The 24,408-nt window shown below is 43.6% G+C and overlaps 1 protein-coding gene across 4 annotated transcripts in view; it reads right to left on the reverse strand.

The window, feature by feature from the left end:
- Positions 1 to 19,321, reverse strand: part of HSDL2 (hydroxysteroid dehydrogenase like 2) — a 41,766-nt gene extending 22,445 nt beyond the window's left edge. For 2 of the 4 annotated variants that reach the window (XM_040962979.1, XM_040962980.1), the window contains exons 1-4: positions 19,210 to 19,314; positions 11,935 to 12,098; positions 9,630 to 9,728; positions 1,250 to 1,348 (exon numbers count right to left, since the gene is read on the reverse strand). In XM_040962979.1, coding sequence (XP_040818913.1) covers positions 1,250 to 1,348; positions 9,630 to 9,728; positions 11,935 to 12,098; positions 19,210 to 19,226 — 379 coding nt within the window. In that variant the 5' untranslated portion in view covers positions 19,227 to 19,314. Of the gene's footprint in view, positions 1 to 1,249; positions 1,349 to 3,652; positions 3,757 to 8,976; positions 9,092 to 9,629; positions 9,729 to 11,934; positions 12,099 to 19,209 lie in introns of all 4 variants that reach the window. The other 2 variants (XM_040962978.1, XM_040962976.1) reach the window with 2 other exon arrangements.
- Positions 19,322 to 24,408: the final 5,087 nt, after the last annotated feature.

The following is a 24,408-nucleotide window of genomic DNA, read 5'->3' on the forward strand; positions in this document are numbered from 1 at the left end:
TTTTTTTTTTTTTTTTTGGTTAGGAGTTGGCCTTGAGACTCTATGGGTTCAGGTGCTGCCTGTGACACCAGCATCCTATCTGGGCAGCCATTCGTGTCCCAGCTGCTCCATTTTTAATCCAGCTTCCAGTTAATGGTTTAAAAACATAGTAGAAGATGCCCCCCAAGAAGCTGGGCCCCTACACTCACATGGGAGACCCAGAAAGAGATCCTGGCTCCTGGCTCTGGCCTGCCTAGCCAGGGCTGTTGCAGCCAGAAGTGCCAGAAGGAAGCTTGTAGTCTCTGTGGTCTCTCTCTTGCTTGCTTGCTCACTCTCTCTTTGTATGTACCTCTGCCTTTCAAATAAATTATCTATTTCAAATTATTATGTGAAGTTATTTCAACTTTCAAATTACTTCAGATTTGAATGTTCTTGATTTACATGATCTCAAGTAAGTTGTTTATTTGAAAGGCAGGGGTAGAGAGAGGGAGAGAGAGGGGGAACCAGAGATTGTAGGTTGAATTTCCCATCTCTGCCTATCATGGGTATCTGGGGATGAACTGGTGTTGCTCCATTTGTTCATATTATTACCACCTTCTTACCAGTTTCATCAACTGGAACACTACATAATAATAATTTTTAATTATCTGTCCTATCTGTCTCAATTAGGCCTTAAGCTCTTCAGCAGCAGAATAATAATAACAGAAAAAGACAAAGATGGAGAAAAAGTTTGGGCAGCGCAGCTTCTCCTATTGACTTCCAGGAGAGTCTTCCTGTGCTCCAGCAGTCAATGTGCCCACTAGAGCCGTGACCTGAAGCAGCACTCACAGAGCCCCAGTCTGAGCTGGAAGATGGCTGTAAACCATCTTAAATCATCCAAAAAAAAATTCAGCTTGTTTGTCACCAGTGACTGACAGCGCAGTCACTCCTATCCTGTCACATACAACACGAATCCCAAAGTGTCAAGGACAACTAATGAAAATCTAATGAATGAAATTTTCGGTGCTTTTTTTTTTTTTTAATTGGAGAGGTTCCAAGTACCCTGGAACTCAATCCATGTCTCCCATGTAGGTGCCAAGGACGCAGCCGCTTGAGCCATCACTGCTGCTTCCCAGGGTCTGCCCCAGCAGCATACTGGAGTCTGCAGCTGGAGTCAGAAATTGAACGAAGGCACTCCAGTACAGGACATGGGCTTCCCAGCCAGAACCCCAACCACTGGGCCAAATGCCTGTCCAAAAAACAAAACAAAAAAAAATGCTTAACTACATACCTGTTTTAGGCCATAATGCATTGACCGCAATTTCACCTTTAAATTCTTCTGCCATTCCAAGAACACACATGGACATACCATACTTAGCAATGGTATAAGCTGAAAAAAAAAAACTTACATTGTAATTAAAAAACAAATTGATTTTTGAATTGAAATAACCAATTTTTCTATTACTGTTTTCTTTTTGATATATTTTTCAATATTACAAAATATGCAAAATATAATTTAATGTAACATTTTGTGAAGAATAATTTTTGTATAAATGAATGAACTAGTTTTATATATTTCCATCTTAATATATAAGAGATCACAATAAGATTTCATTTTTCTGATTATTATGGAGATAAATTACTTGTTTCCTGGTCTGTATTTTTCTTTTTAGACAATAACAGTTATTACTTAAGGGTCTGGCACATTAGCATAGTGGCTAAAGACCTTGCCTAGCACGCATCCGGATCCTAAATGGGCACCAGTTCGTATCCTGGCAGCCCTACTTCCCATCCAGCTCCCTGTTTGTGGCCTGGGAAAGCAGTAAAGGACGGCCCAAAGCTCTGGGACCATGAACCTGTGTGGGAGACCTGGAAGAGGCTCCTGGCTCCTGGCTTCAGATTGACTCAGCTGACAGTTGTGGCCACTTGCAGAATGAACCAGCAGATGGAAGATCTTCCTCTCTGTCTCTCCTCCCCTCTGTGTACCTGATTTTCCAATTAAATATATATATTAATATATATATATTACTGTTATATAGTTATATATATAGTTATATATATATATATATATATATATTTGGGCCCAGTGCAATAGCATAGTGGCTAAAGTCCTTGCCCATATAGGTACCAGTTCTAAATCCCGGCAGCCCCACTTCCCATCCAGCTCATTGTTTGTGGACTGGGAAAGCAGGCAAGAATGGCCCAAAGTCTTGGGACCCTGCATCCGCATGGAGAGACCAGGAAGGGGCTCCTGGCTCCTGGCTTTGAACTGGCTCAGCTCCAGCCTCTGTGGCCACTTGAGGAGTGAATCATTGGATGGAGGATCTTCCTCTCTGTCTTTCCTCTCTGTATATCTGACTTTCTAATAAAGAAATAAATCTTTTAAAGTAAATAAATAATCTTTTTTTAAAAAGTTACTACGTAAAGGGGAGCTACTGCTTCTCAAACAACAAGAGTTTGCAAATTCATTTAGCCACATCAATTAAGGCAGAACTTCCTTCTGTGTTACTCATATGTTTCTACTCCAAGCATCTAAAAAAATGAAAGAACTATAAGTAACCCCTTTTAATTTGTGAAATTCATGGTTTCCTTAAAAAATAGATTTACTTATTTATTTGAAAGGCAGAATGACAGAGAGGGGGAGAGAGAGAGAGCGTCCACACACAGGTTTATTCTCCTAATAGCCTCAACAGTCAGAGCTGGCCCAGCTGAAACCAGGAGCCTTGAACTCCAACCAGTCTCCCATGTGGGTGGCAGAAGTCCGAGCACACAAGTGAACCCTCAGCCTTTGCTTTCCCAGGTACATTATCACGGAGCCAGGTGGAAAGCAGTCGGGAGTCGAACTAGCACTACACTCCGATATAGAATATCAGCCCTACAAGCAGTAATGTCATCTGTTGCACAAATATTGGCCCCTGATATTACGCTTTCAAAAAGAGGCACCCTGGGCCTGGCATGGTAACCTAGTGGCTGGGATGCTTGCCTTGCATGTGCCGGGATCCCATATGGATGCCAGTTTTAGTCCCACTGTCCCCGCTTCCCATCCAGTTCCCTTTCTGTGCCCTGGTAAGCGGTCAAGATGGCCCGGAGCCTTGGGACCACGTGGGGGACCTGGAGAAGCTCCTGGCTTTGGATTGGCACAGCTCTGGCCACTGTGGCCACCTGGAGAATAAATCAATGGATGGAAGATCTTCCTCTCTCGCTCCTCCGCCTTTCTGTATATCTGACTTTACAATAAAAATTAAAAATAATTCTTAAAAAAAAGAAGCACTTCTATATAAACTTTGTTACTTTGGATACTCATCTTAAGTCATCTGATATAAAAAAAAAAGAGAAGGTTTCAATGGTTAGTTTTTAGCCAATTTAATTGAATAAATTACATGCAATAAAATGTACTTGCTAGGACATGAAAGAACTGTCTGGGATGACAGAAACCCATACCTTGATTTGGGTACTGTTTACACAGGTGTATGCAACAGTCATTCATCTGAATCATTTTATTCAATATGAATTAAACTCAAGCCTTGAAATTACAGATAAACAATTAACAATCTACTCCCCAAAAATCTCACTGATTTACCACAGAAAACTCAATGTTAAATGAATTATACAGCTTGTAATTGCATCACAGACATACTGGTTTACCTTAAAACAAATTAACCAAAATCAATCATCCCTTCATCCTGCTACCTACCGCAGTGTTGCTTGAACCACGTGGGGTTTAGATTCAGTGGCGGACTAAGGTTGAGGATATGAGCAATTTTACTCTTCTTCAGGTATGGAATACAGGCTTTGGATCTGAACGCAGAGAGAACGCATGTCAAGTGAAGAGCATTCCAACAGCCTCATCTCTTTTACAGCTATGCTCTAAATCACTCCTACAGCACAACTGAACTTGCTCAATAACCTACAGGGCATTTTTTGTTTGCTTGTAGGATACTATGGTTTGTTTTCTAAAATAAATATTCAAAAAGCAACTAATTTGCATCCTCTGAAAGTTTGCTTAACAGCCTGACAACATGATCCTTGATGAAAATAATCACATCTTTGACATTAGCCTTCCAAAGTTCAGCTGAGGCTATCATCAACTACAACTGTGCCAACACACACGTACCACACACCTAATTGGCAGAAACAGTTACAGAACTTATAGATCACCATAGTTGTAAAGAACATGATTTTCAAGCCAAAAAGACCTGGATTCAAATCCTATTTCTGTCCCTTCACTGTGGGTCTGTGGGAAAAAAAAACCACAAAATTCAAATTCTATTCTATTCTGATGATACCCAATTCCATGCAGAATTGACTAAGGGATTAATATTACCCTAACACAGCACTCAGGAAAGTGCTATACGTGAAAGAAACAATCACTAATTTGATATTAATTTACTGATTATTTCATCCTAGCAGGCATAGTACTCTTACTATACTGGAACTATAATTTAGTAATATAACTCCCAACACATTTCCAAATTTAATTTACATTCAAGATAAAATGCAGTACACCTCTGGGAGCAATTACATAGTTTCATTTTTTAAAAAAGTGCTTATCATAGTAATCAATTTATTAAAAACAATTCAAATCTAACATTTTAAAATGTTCAATTATTAAGTTATAACACTGTATAGCTAAATAACGTAGCTTAATTATTTTATAGCTTTGACTTTTTCCATAGCCAATGAATTTAGAACTATTCCATTCTTATTTCAAGTCAGCTTTTTTCATAATACAAAATGCAAAGCCCCCTTGCTACCTTTTCAAGCTCACAAATCAAATATAATCAATACCACTAAAGCAGATTTGGTATATATTGTTAATCATTTGCAAAGATATCTCCCTTTATGGGAGTGGGGATAAAACTAAAAGAGGCAAACAACATTAAGTGATTTTCATTAAACAGTAAAAACGACACCTCAAAGCAACAATGGGAAACAAACTAAATCTATTTCAGGCAACAAGACTGTAAATTCTCCTTCAAAGACAGAGCTCATTTCATTGACATGAAAAGTATAAGCTTTCCTTTGCTCTGTTTGACACACTTTTCTCCATCTGCACTGTCAGCCTGGCCCTCAGCCTCATCAATCTTACATGAGGAGCATTCCCCACTACATGCCCCATCTCACTTATTAATTCAAAAACTCTTAAGCACTACATCACATCATCCCTCTTTCTCTAATGCTCTGACTTTCAAATACATAAATCTTAACAACAAAAAAAGATGATTATGAAAGTGTTGGTAACTTCCAACACTCTCTGTGCAAGAGCATCTATTTTTAGAGTATCTATTCCTAGATATTTGCGGATGTGTTAGTCAAACCTGCCTGCAGCCTTTAAGTACATCGGTGCTAGACAGCACCAACTGACAAAGGGAACTGTATTCATTGACAAAGGTAACTGAACAATATGAGCTTATTTTTCCTGAAGTTCAAAAATGGAGCTTTTGGTTTGGCTTTGTTTTAATTGAACTGTTAAATGTAGAAATGTGATGCAGGGGGCCTGGCATGATAGCTCAATTGGTTAATTCTCCACCTCCAAGGGCCAGCAACCCATGTGGGTGCCAGTTCATGTCTTGGCTGCTCCACTTCCCTTCCAGCTCCCTGCTTGTGGACTGGGAAAGCAGTAGAGGACGGTCCAAAGTCTTGGGACCCTGCATTCATGTGGGAGACCCAGAGGCAGCTCCTGTGTTCTGCCTTTGGATCAGCTCAGCCCTGGCTGCTGCAGCCATTGGGGGAGTGAACCAGCAGGTGGAAGATATTTCCCTTTTTCTCTCTGTAAGTCTGTCACTCCAATAAAAATAAATAGATTTTAAAAATAAAACAAAGACATTTGATACAAGCCATCACCCTCACTTTTAGATACTGATCCCAGTATAAGAAAGTGAACCAGACTGTTCTTGCTAAACGGGCTTCCAAAGACACAACTTCACGAGGAAGAGTAAAGAGAGTCTACATTTGTGAGCCTGTAAGTCATAATGTCAATGTCAGTGGCCAAGTCTGTAACGATGATTACAGATGTTAATTCGTAATCCAAAGCTTTGTTTGTATTGATCATCACTACCTCTTGGGATAAAAGCGCAGTTTAGATTTTAGTAAACTGGTAGCATTATTTACAGTTATGATGACCAATTTTGCTATTCTACTTTAAAAACCTAAAGACATTTCTCAATATCTGGAGCAAGTCACTTGCTCAGGTCAAGTGTAACTAGTCTAAGAAATATTAATCTCATGAAAATTCTTCTGACACCATAAATGAATGTAACTAGGCTTCCTCATTTACAATATAAACTGTCATCAATGATTTAATGTAGTCATACAACATGCATATTAAGTAGCAATTTAAAATACTGAGAAATAGAGTACCTGGTAGGTTTATATTTTTAAACACCTATTTAAACCATTCAACTGAAATTCTCTCACGAAATTGTAAGCTATAAAACATCTTGATCCAGATAATTTTTTTATGTAATCATAATCATATCACACAGCAACACTGCTGAGTTTATTTGAAAATAAGCACAAATCCTACTGCTAAATGTGTCCTGTTTTAAATAGACCCTTGAATTTTTCATTTTCATCTCTTCTATATACTTACCACAATTCTTACTAAAGTTTCAATAGATATGGCTCCGCGTAGGAGAGATATACATTACACACTGCATTTGAATTTGTAGAAATGCACTACATATTCACAAAGAAACTTATTTTCATCCATTTTACTCAAACCTACGGCCCTGATGAAATATTTCATTTTCCCATTTCAGATAGTGACACAGGTAGGAAAAATAGCTTACTCTCCTCTTTAATGTAAGAAAAACATCAGTGCAAGTACAATAAATGGCAACTTCTTAGCTTTCTCTCAACGTGCAGAAGACAATGGAGGCCATGCCCCATCTAATGAGGCAGTCGATCCACTGCACTCAACTACGGCAGCTGGCGTGACGGTGTGGGAATGCTGTTTCCATGTGACCAGCTTTTCCATAAAAGTTTCAATAAAAGTCAGAGGTAAGGGTGTTTGGCACAGGACTTAGGATGTCTCTTGGTGTGCCCGTGTTCCAGGAGTGTCTGTGCTCAAGTCCTGGCCTCATTTCCAATTCCAGCTTCTGGCTAATGTTCATTCTGGGAGCTAGCAGCTGATAGCTCAAGTACTTGGATCCCTGTCACTCACACAGAAGACCAAGCTTGTACTACTTAATCATCTCCATTTTACAAATGAAGAAACTGAATCTTCAAGAGGTTGACTTAGCTGCCCATGTTCATGAAATAGCAAGCCATAAGGGATGTGTGTTATGACTTGAAAACTGACAGTCTTAACACCAATACCTACGATCAGCCACCTGTTCTATACCCAATAAGATACACACGGGGCTGAGAATTGCTGTTGATGTTTCCTTATATCCACATGGGAAGTGACAGAGTGCAAGGGTACACAAACAAGTAAGTGGATAAATAAAAAGATACACTGTCTAACCCAGAACATATCAGGACTACATGCTCTTTCATTTTATCTTCTGCATTAACCTTAATAATGCCCCAGTAGCATCATTGGGGCTTTGATTTGATTTTATTTATGGAAGACACAGAGAAACAGAAAGGAAGAGTTCCTATCTGTCAGTTCACTCATGAGATGCTTAGGAAGACATGGGTTGGGACAAAGCAAGAAGCCAGGAACTCAATCCTTTTTCCATGTGAGCCACCACCACTGCCTGCTAGCGTCTACACTGGTAGGCAGCTGGAAGCAGCAGCCAGAGCTGGGTACCAAACCAGATACTCCAATGTGAGATGCAGGTACCTCAGCTAGATTTTTTTTTTTAATTAAAGACTTGTTTTTTATTTATTTGAAAGGCAAAGTTACATAGAGAGGAAGAAATAATCTTCCATCAGTTGCTCCCCACATGGCCACAACAGCAGTAGCTGGGCCACGCAAAAAGTCAGGAACTTTTTCTGGATCTCCCAGATGGGTTCAGGGGCCCAAGCACTTGGGCCATCTCTTGCTGCTTTCCCCAGTACATTAGTAGAAAGCTGGATTGGAAGTGGAGCATCCAGGGCTTGAACTAGTGCCCATATGGGATGCCAGCATTGTAGGTGGAGGCTTAACATGCAATGTCACAAGGCTAACCCCTTAATTAGCATTTTAACTGTTAAGCCAAATGCCTATCCCACCATTAGCTATTTTGTCGCATACACTAAAGCTTACTATTGATTACATAAGAAAAATTCAGTCATTTTTTTTAACAAAAGACTTTTGTAGAGAAAAGAGAAACTACTGCTGGCTTGCTTAATCAGAATATGAAGCACAAGGTTGTGGTGTTGCATATCCCCTGCGGGTGCCAGTCTGAGTTCTGGTTTTTCCACTTCTGGTTCAGCTCCCTGCCAGTGTGCCTGAGAGGGCAGTAGAAGATGGCCCAGATGCTTGGGCTCAGGTGAAGTTGCTGGCTGCAGACTTCAGCCTGGCTCAGCCCTGGCTGTCACAGCCATTTGGGAAGTAACCAGCAATAAAGGGTCTCTCTGTGGCTATCTTTTTCTTTTTTAAATTTTATTACATTTGGGATTTCCCCCAAATTTCCATCCCCCGACAGGTTTTCCCACATTGCTACAATAGTACAGTCCTTCATAAGGAGTTATAATTCCATTAGTCTCTTATTTAAGTGTGCCCTGACATTGCTGGTACAGACAGTGTCAGACAGTCCAGCATCCCATTGTCTCTCTGTGGCTATCTTAATAGATGAAACAAATATTTTAAAAAGAAGAAGAATGCAACTATGAAAGGTATGGTATACATGTAAGAATTAGTGCAAATACAGGAAAATAATTGAGCTATACATAGTTGGTCATTTTAGATTCAAAATGAGAAGTGAATAAAGTCATTTAAAGTTTATCTGTTGACTTCAGGGTGCTTCTGAGCCTTTACAAAGAGTGACTGATTAACTTTCCACTGGCACTGCTAACTTGGCCCAGTTTGTTCATAACTAAATTGAGAAAACATTGCAATATCCTCCAGCACAGTTCTTTCAAACTTACGTAAGGTAGGTGCCTCTGGTGTTCACATTCATCATCAAATCCACTTTCTTTGTGGGTGTTTCCAAAGTGTTGGTCAAGCTAATAGCACTGGCATTATTGACCAAAATGTCAATTCCTGTTTTCAAAATAATCAATTTCATGTTAAATGTAAGGCAGACTTTTTAGTTACACAAAAAAAGCATTTACAGTTGAACTTTCATCATTGATACACAAATACTTTTTTCAGACAATAGAACTGACCAATTCATCAATGCAAGACTCAGAGCAGTTTCAAAACAGCACCCATGTGATTTTCATCGGCAAAATGAGATACAGTCAATTACATGAAACTCCAGGGAAGTTCTTGGTGGTCGTGGCTTTCCCCCTTACCTACTCTCTTACCTTGGACTCCCCTATCTCTGTTAACTTTAGCTCAAATTCCTTCCAGTCTCCCCGCCCATCCCTCTCCTCCTCTCCCTTCCTCTTCCCCTTAAAGCCTCTTACTCAAAGGACTGGGCTCCTTTCTGGTGTTGGGAGCTACAGAGTGTCAAAACCAGGATCAACTTTGCTTTAACAATTTATACACAAAGCAAAAAGATAAGACAATTAAAAAAAATTAAAGTACACTGTATTTTAATCAGTACTCAATACTTATTTCAGAATAAAGGAGCTACCTCCAAACTTCTCAACTGCTTTCTCTACAGCGCTGTTGATTTGCTGTTCATCTCTCACATCAACAACACAGGGCAAGGCCCTTCCTCCAGCTGCTTCAACTGCAAAAGAGGAAACATAATGAGGAGAAAACATTCTAACACTCTGTTCTGATACATCAGTCAAGAGAAAAAAGCATCCTATTTTTAGGAAGCCAATATAAATAACTATATCCTATAACCACTAATGACTCCAACACAAACTGGGACAAACCAACCATTCCCAGCTTCAGATCAGATAGGCTAACTTTACTTAAAAAAAAAAAAGAGTCTTTTTTTTTTTTTCATTCCACTTTAAAAACGAAAAATTTTGCATCATGGAAAATTTCAGAGTATAAAATTATATAATTTGAAATTATGAATTCATGCCCATCTGCAAGACTTTTTAAAAAGATTTATTCATTCATTATTGCTTTTCAGTCTTTTGGTTAAGATTAAGTATAAAAAGATTAATTCACTATTATTGGAATAACAGATTTATAGAGAGAAGGAGGGAGAGAAATAACTTCTATCCACTGGTTCACTCTTCAAATGGCTGCAATGGCCAGAGCTGAGCTAATCCAAAGCGAGGAGCCAGGAGCTCTTCTAGGTCTCCTACACAGCCACTCAGGCCCAAGGCTTTGCACTCCTCTCCGCAGCTTTCCCAGGCCATAAACAAGGAACCAGATGGAAAGTGGAGCAACTGGAACATGAACCGGCACTCGTATAGGATCCCAACACTTGTAGCGCAAAAATTAGCCAATGGAGTCACCCCGCCAGGCCTCTATTTTCAATAATTGTTACTGTTTTACCTTCTGTTTTTTCCCTCCCATTCCTGCTTTGTTTGCTTGCATTTTTAAATTACTCCACTCATAAGCATTTCGTATACAGTTCTCTAACATAACCAAAATGTTACTAATATTACTAGCAAAACTGGCAATAGTCATTAAAATTGAATGCTTAAGTCCTTCTTTTTTTAAAGATTTATTATTTATTTTTATTGGAAAGTCAGATACATATATAAAGGAGGAGAGACAGAGAGAAGATCCTCCGTCCAATGATTCACTCCCCAAGTGAGCATAATGGCAGGAGCTGAGCCAATTCGAAGCCAGGAGCCCCTTCCGGGTCTTCCATGCAGGTACAGGGTCCCGAGACTTTGGGCTGACCTCGACTGCTTTCCCTGGCCACAAGCAGGGAGCTGGATGGGAAGTGGGGCTGCTGGGATTAGAATCGGCGCCCATATGGGATCCCGGGCATGTTCAAGATGAGGACTTTAGCTGCAAGGCCTCCATGCCGGGCCCTGCTTAAGTCCTTCTTTCCAGCACTGCTGCCTAGCACAATGGCTTGAACAAGAAGTCATAATAATTACCTGTTAACTTAAAATATCAGTAATTTGAAACTGTATGCAGAATATCCGGGGGAAGTTTTTCAAATTCTCTCCTCTCCATTTCCACTCCTCATCTCTTCCTCCCATCCAAGAACACTGTCCTCATGAAACATGATTTAAAGTAGCCTCTTGCATGACTTAGAAGTGCCAGAGGAAGGAGGTATCCCCTGGATATTAGGGCATCCTCACCAAGCAGAAGGAAGCCTGGGTTTGATCCCAGCTCCAGCTCCTGATTCCAGCTTTCTGTGAATGCATGCCCTGGGAGGCCATTGTCATGGCTCAAGAAACTGGTTTCCTGCCACCCATAAGACCTGGATTAAATGCCCAGCCCAGGTCTGTTGCAGACATTTGGGAGTGAAGCAGCAGATGAGTAACTCTCTTGGTCTGTCTCTTTCTCTCTATTTTACAAATATACACTTTTTCACAAAAGGTGCTGCAGGGGTGGTTGTTGCAGTATAGCAGCTTAAACTACTGTTTGGGATGATACATCCCAAATTAGAGTGTATCCAGGCTCTACTGCTTCCAGTGTAGCTTCCTGCTAATACATCCAGAGAAGCAACAGACGATGATCCAAGTACTGGATCCCTATATCCATACTGGAGAGCATTCCAGACTCCTAGCCCAACAACCATTTTTGCAGGTATTTGGAGGATCAATCAGCAGATAGAAGATCTTGACCTCTCTCCTTTTTTTTTTTTCCTCTCTCTCTCTGTATCATTCTGCCTTTCAAATAAATAAATAAATAAAAAGGGCTAGAGGAGAAAACAGTCCCACTCACTGCTCTAAAGTGACAATGTAAATATTCATAAGATAGCTCTCATATGACTAGCTCAACTCTGCGGCGAGCCCACCATGTGCTGAAGTTACTGAGGACATTTCAGTAAGTGGCACTGCCACACTCACTTTCTTCAGCAGCTGTATAGATCGTGCCTGAAAGCTTGGGGTGTGTCTGTGTGGTCTTCGCAGCAATAACAATGTTTGCTCCATCCTTCGCTGCTTTCAAAGCAATAGCTTTGCCAATGCCACGGCTTGCACCTGTGATAAAAACTGTACATCCTGCCAGCTTCCTACAACAAAACAAATATTACATTATTAGAAGATTCAACATCTTATTTACTGACCAGTATCAGCTGCTCAAACACATTTTCATTGCATACAAACATCCTCCTCTGTGAAATGTTCAATAACCCCTGTCACCCATCTGACAGCTAGAAACTACTCTCCTTACATTTCACAATGACTTTATTATTTATAACAACTGCAATTGGTTGCTCAATGGAAAGTAAATCATACAGAAGCATAAGGGAGTCTAAAGTATTTAAGGCTTTGGAAAAAGAAATAAGGCTTTGCAAAATTTTTAGTTCTGGGGCCAGTTTTGTGGCATAACCAGTTAAGCTACTACTAACACCGGCATCCCATATGGATGCCAATGAGAGCGTCAGCTGCTCCTCTTCAGATCCAGCTGCTTGCTGTGTGCCTGTGAAAGCACCAGCAGATGACCTGAGTGTGTAAGCCCAACACTCAAGGTCAATGTAAAAAAACAGGATGAAGCTCCTGGCACCTAGCTTCGGCCTAGCCCAGCCCCAGCTGTTGTGGCCATTGAGGAATTAACCAGAGGACGAAAGATCAATCTCTCTCTCTCCCTCTCAAACAAATAAGATCAACCCTTTCAAAATAAAATCCTTCGGGGGCCATCATTGTGGCATAGTAGCATCCACTTGTGATGCCAGCAGCTCATAACAGTTTCCAATCCTCTCTGTTCCTCTTCTGATCCTGCCCAAGTAGTTGGGCCCCTGGGCCTATGCAGGAGACAGAAGCAGCTCCTGGCTCCTGGCTCCTGGCTTTAGTCTGGCCTGCCCTAGCCATCGTAGCCATTTAGGGAATGAAACAGGGGATGGGCTCTCACTCTCTGCCTCTCCCTCCTTCTCTGTAATTCTGCCTTTCAAATAAGAATTTTATTTCAAATAAGCAAAATAAATCTAAAAGAAAACCCTTTAAAAATCTTTTTAGTTGTTTATTTTCATTTGGAAAGCAGAGAGCAAGCATTCATTTATTGGTCTACTCCCCCAAAGCTGACAGCGGCCAGGCTGAAGTCAAGAGTTCATGACCTAGTCCAGGTCTCTGTGTGAGTAGCAGGAATCCACCTGCTGCCTCCCAGAATGCACATTAGCAGGAAGGCACGACTGGAAACTGAGCTACAGCTCAAACCAGGCATCCTGCTGGAGGATATAAGTAGCCTAAGCACCATCCTGGACGCTGAGCCAAGGCATATCCCTCAAGGATCATTTCCGAGCAATGGCTTATGCACAGATTTTACGATATTCCTAATATTTTTAAAATACACTTCAATATACTCACTTGAAAGAAATTATCTAAAAGCAGGTAATTGTTAAATGGATGCTCTTAACCGCCAAAGTGGAAGCAACCCAAACGCCCATGAGCCCATGCCTAGACACAGAGAAGGCAATACATCCATACAGCACAGGATTGCTCAGAAATAAAGTACTGATACACACTACATAAATATAAATGACCCAAAAAGATGCTTGCTAAGAGGCCAATCACTAAGAATCATAAATTGCATGATTTTCTTTACATAAAATATTTAAAACAGGCAAATCCAGAGAGACACAGCAATCAGTGGTTGCCTAGAGCTGGGCATGGGAGAGACTGCAGGCTGACAGCTAAAGGATAACGGGTTTACTGGGAGAATGATGAAAAGGTGTTGGAATGGACTGGGGGACAGGTGTTTGGAGTAGCGGACTCCATCACTTGACACACAGCATCCTGTGTAGGAGTGCAAGGCTGCGGTCCCAGCTCTGCTCCATATCCAGCTTCCCGCTAATTCACACAGGTAGGCAGCAGGTCACCCATGTGGCAGATCTTGACTGAGTTCCTTCTTTCATCTTTTCCCAGTCCCAGTGGCTGCAGGCATTTGGGAAGGCAGAAAATAGAAATTTATCTTTCAAATAAACAAATAAGTGAATAAAAATGGATTATGATGAAAGTTGTACAACTTGATGGATAAACTAAAAAAAAGTCAGTGAGCTGGTATATATTTTTTTCTACTTATTTTTATTTTGTTGACACTTTTTACATAGTTGATTAGGGCACAAAGGGTCAGGGACTAGAGGAAGGTGGGTAAGACCATTGTTACCATATTCTGTTTATTCCTTGCATTTGGGGGAAAGGGAGAGATAAGGGGAAAAGCCACATCCAGTTGCCCAACCATCCCAGGGGCCCCAGCGTGGGGCATGCTCTGAGGGATCCGGCTCAAGTGGTTTTGATAGTTCAACAGCTCTGAACTGCTGCCAATCTCACCACTCCAAGCACAATGAAATCTCTCCTGAATCCACTGCCTGACACAGTCCACCTTAGAGTCTCCTTTTGTCCAAATTTTCACTGCCAACACTTGGCTGGAGTAGTTGATTTGTTCTGTCCTCCATCCTCTGTTCTGGTACCAGGTGTCCTCTGCAGGTTCCAGTAGTGTACTGTCATATCCTCCACGTGCACCTGGCCATTCTGTCCACTGCTCCGTCTGAGTCACTGAAGAGGCTCAGCGCTGACGTAAACATTCCATCATTAGACCATAGACCTTGCAGCTCTCTCCAAGGTTGAAGTTCTGAGTCCAGCGGTTCAGTTGGGGGATTTCCAAAGAAATCTCATCTGAGGTGATCCTAGACCTGATTTCTGCATGTGCTTGTTGATACAGAGTCCAGTAAACTGTATATATTTTTTAAAGATTTATTTATTTCTATTGGAAAGGCAGATATACAGAGAGGAGTGGAGAGAGAGAGAGAGAGAGGAAGATCTTCCATCAAATGATTCACTCCCAAAGGGCCGCAACTGTCAGAGCTGTGCCGATCTGAAGCTAGGAGCCTCTTCTGGATCTCTCAAGTGGGAGCAAGGTCCCAAAGTTTTGGGTTGCCCTCGACTGCTTTCCCGGTCCTCAGGGAGCTGGATGGGAAGTAGGGCTGCCGGGATTAGAACTGGCACCCACTTGGGATCCAGGCACGTGCAAGACAAGGACTTTAGCCTCTAGGCTACCACGTCAGGCCCATGAGGGAATCATTAATGAGAATTATATCTCAGTGACAATGACAAAGAGAAAAGAAGAAACAGGAGATAGTGGTAACAGATAAGCAAGTACATTAACAGAAAAATATGAGCCTCTTGCAAGACCCAGAGGATCACCCTCTGGAAGTAAAATATCAGAGAAAGTGCCAAGGGTATTTTTGTAATAGGGAACAATCTGTCTGGTAATTAGAAAAGAGAAATGGAGCAGAGATACAAAAGCGTGTGCATGGAGAGGGTGGCAGATTTTTGGTGAAATACAGGCAATGTACAAAAACTTTGCCCCAAAATGTGTATAATAAAAATGAACAGTCATAAACTCAGTACCCCAGCCTAGAAAACAGGCATCAGCAGAATCCCACAAGCCGCTCACCATTCCTCTCTAGCTCAATCCTCCTTCCTTCCCCAACCCTTACCTTAGTATTGTTATTCATTCCCTTGGTTCCTGTTACTAATACCTATATATTAACGTTTCAACTAGCAATCCAATCCATATACACCATAGGCCAAACCTGAGCCTCTTCGTGTGTGCATGGCCCTAAAGAATGATTTTTACAGATGAACACTTAGGCTCAAGTGTGATGACAGGAAATATTAACTTTGAACCCTAATGAAGCAAAACATTATCTCCTATTATTGATTAAACTGTGTCTCATAAAAAGATATGTTGAAATCTTCTGGTACTTTGGAAGGTGACCCTATTTGGAAACTGGATTACTGCAACCAGCACTGGTGAAGATGAAGTCATGTTAGACTAGAGTAAGGCCCGAAATCCAGTCTGACTGGTGTCTTTACAAGCAAAAAGACTGTATGAACACAGTCACATAGGGAGGACACCAGGGTGTGGCAGAGGCAGGGATCAGAGAGAGGTAACTTCAAGCCAAGGAGCGTGCAGGAGCGCCCAGGATTGCCACAGCCACCAGAAGTGAGGAAGAAACAAAGAAGGATTCCGCCCAGAATTTTGGAAGGCATTCGGGGGCAGTATAGCTTGCTGTAAGACACCACCCCGCTCAACCTTCTACATGTGAATAGTTTTAAAAGTATAGAAAAATTGTAAGGATAAAAATGGTAAAAAGAGGCTCTGGCAACGTGGTATAGTAGGTTAAACCTCTGCCTATAGTGAGCACCAGTTCAAGTCCTGCATGTTCTGCTTCTGATCCAGCGCCCTGCCGACATGCCTGGGCCCTGCACCCTCAAGGGAGACCCAGAAGAGGCTCCAAACTCCTGGCTTCGGAGCAGCCTAGGTGTAGCTGCTGCAGCCATTTGGGGAGTAAAACAACACATGGAAGATCTCTGATTTTCCCTTTCTCTGTATCACTCTGCCTTTCAAATAAACTAACACAAATATTTAACAAATAGAAACAGAATGCATGTCTTCTTACATCTCTTTTAAACCATGTCAGCTCCCTCCCATTCCATTCTTTATTTCATTGATGTACTAAAGAATATACTGTACAACACTTGTTGCATCCCAGATTCAAACTCAGAATTTTGAGCTTCTTATTTTTAATTGACATGTATCACGCTTCTTGTAGATTTTACTCGTGTGGACAGAGAGACAGAGAGAGACAGATAGACAGGAGGAAATCTCTCACCCACTGGCTCATTCTCATTACAACAGCTGGGACCAGGCCAGGCTGGAAGAGAAAATGAGAACCCAAGCAGGTCTCCCATAGGTGCGGCAGGTACCCAAGCACCTAAACCATCATTCATTGCCTCCCAAGCTGTACATCAGCAGAAAGTTAGGATCAGAAGCAGAGCTAGGACCTAAACCCACACACAAACAGCGTCCTAACCACTGCACCAAACACCTGTCCCAGTGTTCAATTTCAGTTTTTCTATCTCTTTATTTTTGGTGAGGAATGCCATAACACATGTGCATGGATTAAAATAATAAAATAATATACAGACAAAGACAATTAGCCTTTCAACCTCTATGTAACCAGCTTCCTTTATTTCTTCTGGTTTGTCCTTTTTGCATTTCTTTTTTTGAAAGCATGCAAATATACAAATATATATAATACACTCCCATGTGTGTAATTTTCCCTTCTTGTAAAAAAAAAAGTCTATATTAAATGTTAGGGTAGTTTAAAAAATTATTTATTTAGGAGGCAGAGAGATGCACAAAGACAAGCAGAAGTAGCACCCACTCACTGGGTCAGTCCCCACAGCCCCGACAGCCCAGGTGGGAGCAGGCCAAAGCCAGGGGCTGGGCCTTCAAGTCCCCCATGGGGGTGGCAGGAACTCAGCTAGACAAGCCATCACCCAGCGTCTATGTTAGCAGGAAGCTGAGTCAGGGACTTGGACCCAGGCACTCTGACACGAGACATGGGATCTTAACTACCAGCCAAATGCCCACTCCTAGGTGATTTTCTAACATAAGCACCTGTAGGAAAATGATGCCAGCATTGCTTTAAAAATCCTTCTCTCTTTACCTTGAGTATAGTTGGACTCAGGCCCAGCAGGACAAAGGGCATTTTCCTCCCTCAAGAGGCTCAGGCCTTGGCAGGCAGGCAAGAATGGGCAGGATTCATCTACTAAGGAACTCATCTGGTTCCAAAGTGCTAGAACCCATACACACAGGTCCACAACACCTCAAAGAATGATTCCAATTAAAAAAAAGATTTTTTATTTGAAAGGCAGAGTTACAGAGAGAGGAGAAAGAGATATGATGTCTACAGCTCTGCCTCCACCTCCTTTTCTCTCTCTCTCTTTTTTTTAATACTTCAGAGAGAAGGGGACAAGAGATCTTTCATCTGCTAGTTCACTCCCCAAATGGCCCCAACAGCAGGGGCTGGGCCAGGCCAAAGCCAGGAGTTTCTTCTGGACCTCTCACATGGGTGTAGGGGCCTAAGTACTTAAACCATCCTCTGCTGCCTCCTGAGGCCATAAGCAAGAGCTGGATCAGAAGTGGAGCAGCCAGGGGGCCCAACGCGGTGGCCTATCGGCTGAAGTCCTCACCTTGAACGTGCCAGGAACCCATATGGGCACTGGTTCTAATTCTGGCAGCCCTGCTTCCCATGCAGCTCCCTGCCTGTGGCCTGGGAAAGCAGATGAGGACGGCCCAAAGCTTTGGGACCCTGCACCTGCGTGGGAGACCTTTGCATCCAGCTCCCCGTTAACAGTCCGGGAATGCAGTGCAAGTCCAAGTGCTTGGGCCCCTGCACTGATTTGGCACAGCTGGATAAAGTTCCTGGATTAAGCCTTCTGTTTTTTTAAAGGAAAAACTTTTACTTACAAATGAAAATCTGTGTACCAAGACATACTAGATAAAGTAAAAGCCAAGAATGGAATATGCTACTATTATTTAAGATGCGTTTTTGGTTCGTTTAGGATACATGTTTATAAACACACAGAACAGACACGCACCAGAAAGTAACTGGAGGACTGGCTCTTACTTCTGTTGCGCTAAAAATGTTTTAAGCAGATTACAAAACGGACAACATGTCGCCTGGCCCAAACTTCACACCAACAGAAAGCAGTGCCTGAGTAGCAGCATTCCATTTTGCAAGATGAAAAAGTTCTGAAGCCCAGTAACACTGCAACGTGACTCTTCTCAACAGTACTACACTGAAAACTTAGAGACAGCCAGACGGTAAACATGTTACCACTATCCCGTTTCTTCTTTTCTGTCATTGTCACCGAGACGTAATTCTCTCATGAAACAATTCCCTCATTTAGACCTTTTCCGCAAAGGTTGCTTTGTACCCCGTTCCTTTCTTGCCCTGGAACCCCTTGGGCAGCCGTGAGGGTCACCTGCTGTCCCAGTGACCTTTCCCCTAGAAGCAGCGGCGCGCAGCCCAGCCTGTCCTGCAGCAGCTCTGGCCACTGCCCGGGCAGGGCGGGCACCGAGCGAGGGCGGCGGGGCAGCCCCCTTCCCACCGCCGCCTGCGTGTGGCACGGTTCTCCGCGCTGCCGCTACCCAGCAACACGCAAGTTCGAGTTACTTGTCACCCGTCACTGCCGTTTCCAAGGCACGCAGTCCGAGGCGAGGCGGGTAGGGCGGGGGTTCTGCAGCAGGCTTCCCGAACGCTCCCGCTGCGGGGCCCTCCGAGCCGCTCACTCCACCCCCCGCCGACTGTCGCCCCCCGAAACGCCCCTTACCCCGTGTTGGGTAACATGACTCGCGCACTTCAGAGGAGGTGATGGCCGGCGGCTGCGGGGCGCTGAGAGTGACGGGTGGGGAGACGGCGGGGCATCGAGCCCCGCCCCCGGCCCCGCCCACCCGAGGTCTCGTCCCAAGGCGTGAGCGGGATCCGGGGCCCGGAAGAAGCCGGAGACGGCCGCGTGCGCCTGCGCACACAACAGGCCTCCCCGGCGGGCCGCTCCGCTCGGCCGGGCGCTCGGCGCTTCTGCCACCCCGGCAGCCTGGACCGTGGAAGCCGGCCCTCTGCGCAGGCGCGTGCGGGGCCCCGGCCGCCCCGCCCTCATGGCCAAGTCTCCCTACGCCGACAATCGGTCGCCGGACGGCCTCTAGTGTAGCCAGAGCGTCAGGCGCTTACGTGCGCCCTGCCGGAGCTCTGGCCGGGAGGATGAGCGTGAGGGGAGTGCGCGAAGGGCCCTGAGCGCCTGGGACTGGCTTCTCCGTGACAGCCCCTGACCCGGGGTGCTGTGGCTCCGAGTCCTCTCCCTCCCTGGACGCCCCAGCCTGGGCGCCCCTCGGGCTGCAGGCGGAGAGTGGCCTTCTGGCCCGCGTCAACTTCCCACCTTCCAGATGCACCTGCCCCGAGGCCCGCCGGACCTCGCGCGTCCTTCCGTACACCGTGAAAGGGGTGTGGGGAGCCGCTGGACCTCAGCTCGTCTGCAAAGGTCACGCTGAAGAGGGCTTAGTAGATTCTGTTATTCTGTTCTCGATCGATACGTTTTGCGATGAAAGCCAGTTTGGAGATTTTTGCTCCTGGAATGAGGTCAGTTCTCCGACTCAGTCAGTTCTGCTTTCTGGAGTGTATCTTGGACTCTACGAAATTGAAGACTGGCGTACCCAAGGGAGACAAGCCGGAGTTTTGCGTTTTCAAATAATGAGGGGGGGGGGGGGACTGTTGGAACAGATTGGTTAAGGAAACTAATTAGGAGATGGGTATAGCTTCACACTTGCACTTACTTCAGGCCCTAAGTAGCTTCCTTTACATGTCTGTCACCTGCCAGTCTCTTGTGGGCATTCTGGTTAGTAATGTACGATACAGAATTTCCTTAGTGTTGGTCGCTTGGGATGAACAGGGCAGAGAATCAGATCTCTGCACCTGCATAGGAGGTAGGGTGAGTGGCCAGTGTGTTCTTTGGACTGCTGGAAATACTGATTTAGCAAGAGTGTGGGAGAGGGACTGTCAGATGACAGATGCTTTCCACTTTGGGGTGTTTTTGCAGAAAGGTGTTTTTCAGTGCCAGAGACACTGAAATTTCGGTTATGGATGATACCTCCCCCCATACCATTTAAAATGTTCTCCTTTCTGAAAGCTCTGAAATCTGTCTGAGCTGCTACTTTTTTGAATCACATACTGATTGTTTCAGAAAAAAAGAGCTTGGCTAAGGTAATACAAACAAAACACCCTAACTAAGTATCCAGACAATGAAACTGATATTTTGCGAGCCTGTACACCTGTACTCACACTGTTTTATACAGTTAGATGGTTTTTGTAGGAGATAAATTTATTCCTGAATTACTAGAGGTAGTTTCATTAAGCAAGCTTAATTGCATTCTATCTGATATGTTGAATAGAGTTAGAATGTGATTTAGAGTTGGCCTTAACCCTCTACTCCATTAGCTTGATTAAGCTAGCGTCAGGTTAATACTAGAGGTAGGGAAATGGTGAGACCAGGGAAGACTTGTGAACACAATTAAAACTGCATTTTAGAAGATTAATATTTTTAGCTTAGGCAGTACACTTGGCAGAAGGCAAACTACTGGCTGCAGCATGGAACAAGCTTGGCAGTAAATGGAGGCACACAAGCTGTTTAGAAGAACATGGCATTGTACTAACCTGGCCAGGGTTGTGGCACAGCGGACAAACCGCTCGTTGTGGTGCCAGCATCCCATGTAGGAAGATCCCAGCTGCTTCTCCTCTAGTCTGCCTCTTTGCTTAAGCGCCTAGGAAAGCAGCAGAATATGCCTCAGTACGTGGTCCTGCAACTTCCGCTTTTCTGTGGACTGGAATATGGATATGCAGGTCAATCTTTTGAGATTTATTTATTTGAGAGGCAGAGTTATGGAAGAGACAGACCACAGACAGACAACTCTTCCATCCACTAGTTAACTCCCCAAATGGCCACAACATCCAGAGCTGGGCTGCACTTAAGCCATCTTCTACTACTTTCCCAGGTGATTAGTAGGGAGCTGGATGGGAAGTGGAGCAGCTGGAACTCGAACCTCATGTGGGATGCTGGTATCGCCTACCGTGCCGCACAGGTCCCATTGTTCAGTCTTTATACTAATTAAGACAATACCTCAGGACAATGGTTCTGAAGCTTTAGCATGCATGAGAATCACCAAGGAAGCATGTTAAAACACACAGTACATAGGCTTAAAAGTAGAGGCAGGTATATAGTATAGTTTTTGACATCCATTAAGATGCAAGGTGCACACGTCCTATATTGCAGTATGCAAGTTTGATTCCCAACTCCCACTCTCAACTCCACTTTCCTACTAATTTACATCTTGGAAAGCATCACTGAGGGCTCAAATATTTGATTCCTTCCACCCATGTAAACATGGAGTTCGCACGTCTCAGCTTCAGTACTGCCCATCCCAGCTGTTGTAAACATTTGTAAGCATTTGGGAAGTAAACTAATGAGAAGGTTCACTCTTGCTCTTTCTCCCTACCTCCAACGCATTGAAAAAACAAAGAGTTAGCATATTATCCAGCAGTTCCACTTCTGAGTATATATATCCCAATGAATCAAAAACATTTGGACACCACTATTTCTTTAATTATATGTGTGTGTGTGTTTGTTTCTTGCTTTATTTTTGGAAAGGCGGATTTACAGAGAGAAGGAGAGACAGAGAAAAAGATCTTCCATCTGCTGGTTCACTCCCCAAATGGCTGCAACAGCTGGAGCAGAGCTGATCTGAGGCCAGGAGCCAGGAACTCTTCCAGGTCTCTTACGTGGTTACAGGGGCCCAAGGACTTGGGTCAACCCTGCCATCTTCCCAAGCCACAAATGGGGAGCTGGATCAGAATTGGAAGTGAAGCAGCAGGAACATGAACCAGTACCCATATGATATGCCAACCTGAAGGTATAGGATCTGCCTGTTCAGCCATGATACCGGCCCAAACACCAATTACTTTTAGCACAATTCTTTGGAGTAGCAAAAGGATGTCTGTCAATAGGTGAACAAGCTAAATATGATATAATGTATGCCATGGAATATTATTCAGCATTACAAAGGAAGAAAAGTTTTTTTAAGATTTGTTTACTTGTCTGGTGGAGCCGGCACTGTGGTGTAATGGTTAAGCTCCTGCCTGCAATGCTAGCATCCCATTTGGGTGCTGATTTGAATCTAGTCACCCTACTTCCTATCCAACCTGTTGTGAATGTGTCTGGGAAAGCAGCAAAAGATGGTCTCAGTATTTGGGCCCCTGCACCCATGTGGGAAAACTGGCTGGTTCCTGGCTTTGGCCTCACCTGGCCCAGCCTGACTGGGGAGTTCACTTCCTGGCTATCTGGATAGAGAATTAGTGGATGGCAGATCTCTGTCAGGCTTTTTATAACTCAGCCTTCCAAATGAATAAAAATAAATATATATATTTTTAAAAAATGGACTTAAAAGTAAGTTACAGATGGTGAGAGATGGAAAGAGATCTTCCATCCGTTGCTTCACTCCCCAGATGCCCACAACAGCTGCAGTTGGCTGAAGCCAGGAGCTTCTTTCAGGTCTCCCATATGGGTGGCAGGGACCCAGCACTTGGCCCATCTTCTTCTGGTGCCTGCCTAGATTATTAGTCAGGGGCTAGATTGGACATGGAGTAGCCCGGAGCTGAACCTGTGTCCAAGGGAGATGCTACCATCGCAGGCAACAGTTGCTATAATGCAGGCCCAAAGGAAGAAAATTCTGGGACCTGGCACAGTGGCCTAGTGGCTAAAGTCCTCGCCTTGCACACACCAGGATCCCATATGGATGCCAGTTCATATCTGAGCTGCCCCACTTCCCATCAAGTTCCCTGCTTGTGGCCTGGACAACCTGAAGCCTTGATCCTGCATCCATGTGAAAGATCCAAAAGAGGCTCCTGGCTCCTGCCTTCAGATCAGCTCAGTTCTGGCTGTTGGGCCTCTTGGGGAATGAATCAGTGGATGGAAGATATCTCTATCTCTCTCTTCTCTGTAAGATCTGCCTTTCCAAGAAAAATAAGTAAATCCTTAAAAATAAAAGAATAAAATTCTAATCTATGTTGTAACATAGATGAACCTTCAAGATATTACGTTAAATAATACAATCACAAAAAACAGCATAATTATATTTGTATGAGGTACACAGAGTACTCAAGTTCACAGAATTTGTACAAAGGTGGTGACCATCCAGAGCATTGGAAATGAGTTCATTTTTAATAGGTACAGAGTTCGAGTCTAGAACATGGAAAAAAAAAGTTCTGGGGGGCAGGCATTGCTCTTATGATTAAGTTACCGTATGGGACACTTACATTCTGTATTGGAGTGCCTCTGTTCAAATTCTAGTTCCACTTCTGATTCACCTTCATGGTAAGACACGCCCTGGGAGGCAGCAGGAGGTGATATCTCGGTTGGTTCTCTGCCACACATACACAGATCTGGAGAGAGTTCCAGGCTCCTGGCATCAGCTACCCGAGCCCTGGCGAGGCAGGCGTTTGAGGAGTGGACCAGAAGATGGAAGAGCTCTGTCTTTTTTTTTCTTTTTGTTTGCTTTTCAAATAAAGTAAAAATCATTTTTATTTTGAAAGGATGGAAGATAACAAATGTTGCTCAGAATGTGGAAAAACTGGAACTTTCATTGTTGCTGGTGGGTCTGTGGAATGGTGCAGCATCTTTGGAAAATAGTGTGGCAGGCTGTCAAACACCATTGCAGGGTCTGGCTTTGGGCGTTGCAGTTACGCCACAACTTGCAACGCCTGCATCCCATGTCTGCTTGTCTGAGTTGAAGTCCTACCTCTGCTTTCGATTCAGCTTCCTGTTGACGCTATTCCTGTTAATGCTATTCTGGATTGAGTCTCCGGGTCCTTTCTATCAACCCCCATGGCTTTCCAGGCTTCTGACTTTGGCTTTCCCAGCCTCAGCTGTTGCAGCAAATTTGAGGCGTGAAGGAACAGATGGAACAAACAGTTACCAGCTACTGCG

Source organism: Ochotona curzoniae, unplaced genomic scaffold (assembly GCF_017591425.1).
Source record: "Ochotona curzoniae isolate NIBS_2020 unplaced genomic scaffold, NIBS_Ocur_1.0 scaffold_3208, whole genome shotgun sequence".
Lineage (NCBI taxonomy): Eukaryota > Metazoa > Chordata > Mammalia > Lagomorpha > Ochotonidae > Ochotona > Ochotona curzoniae.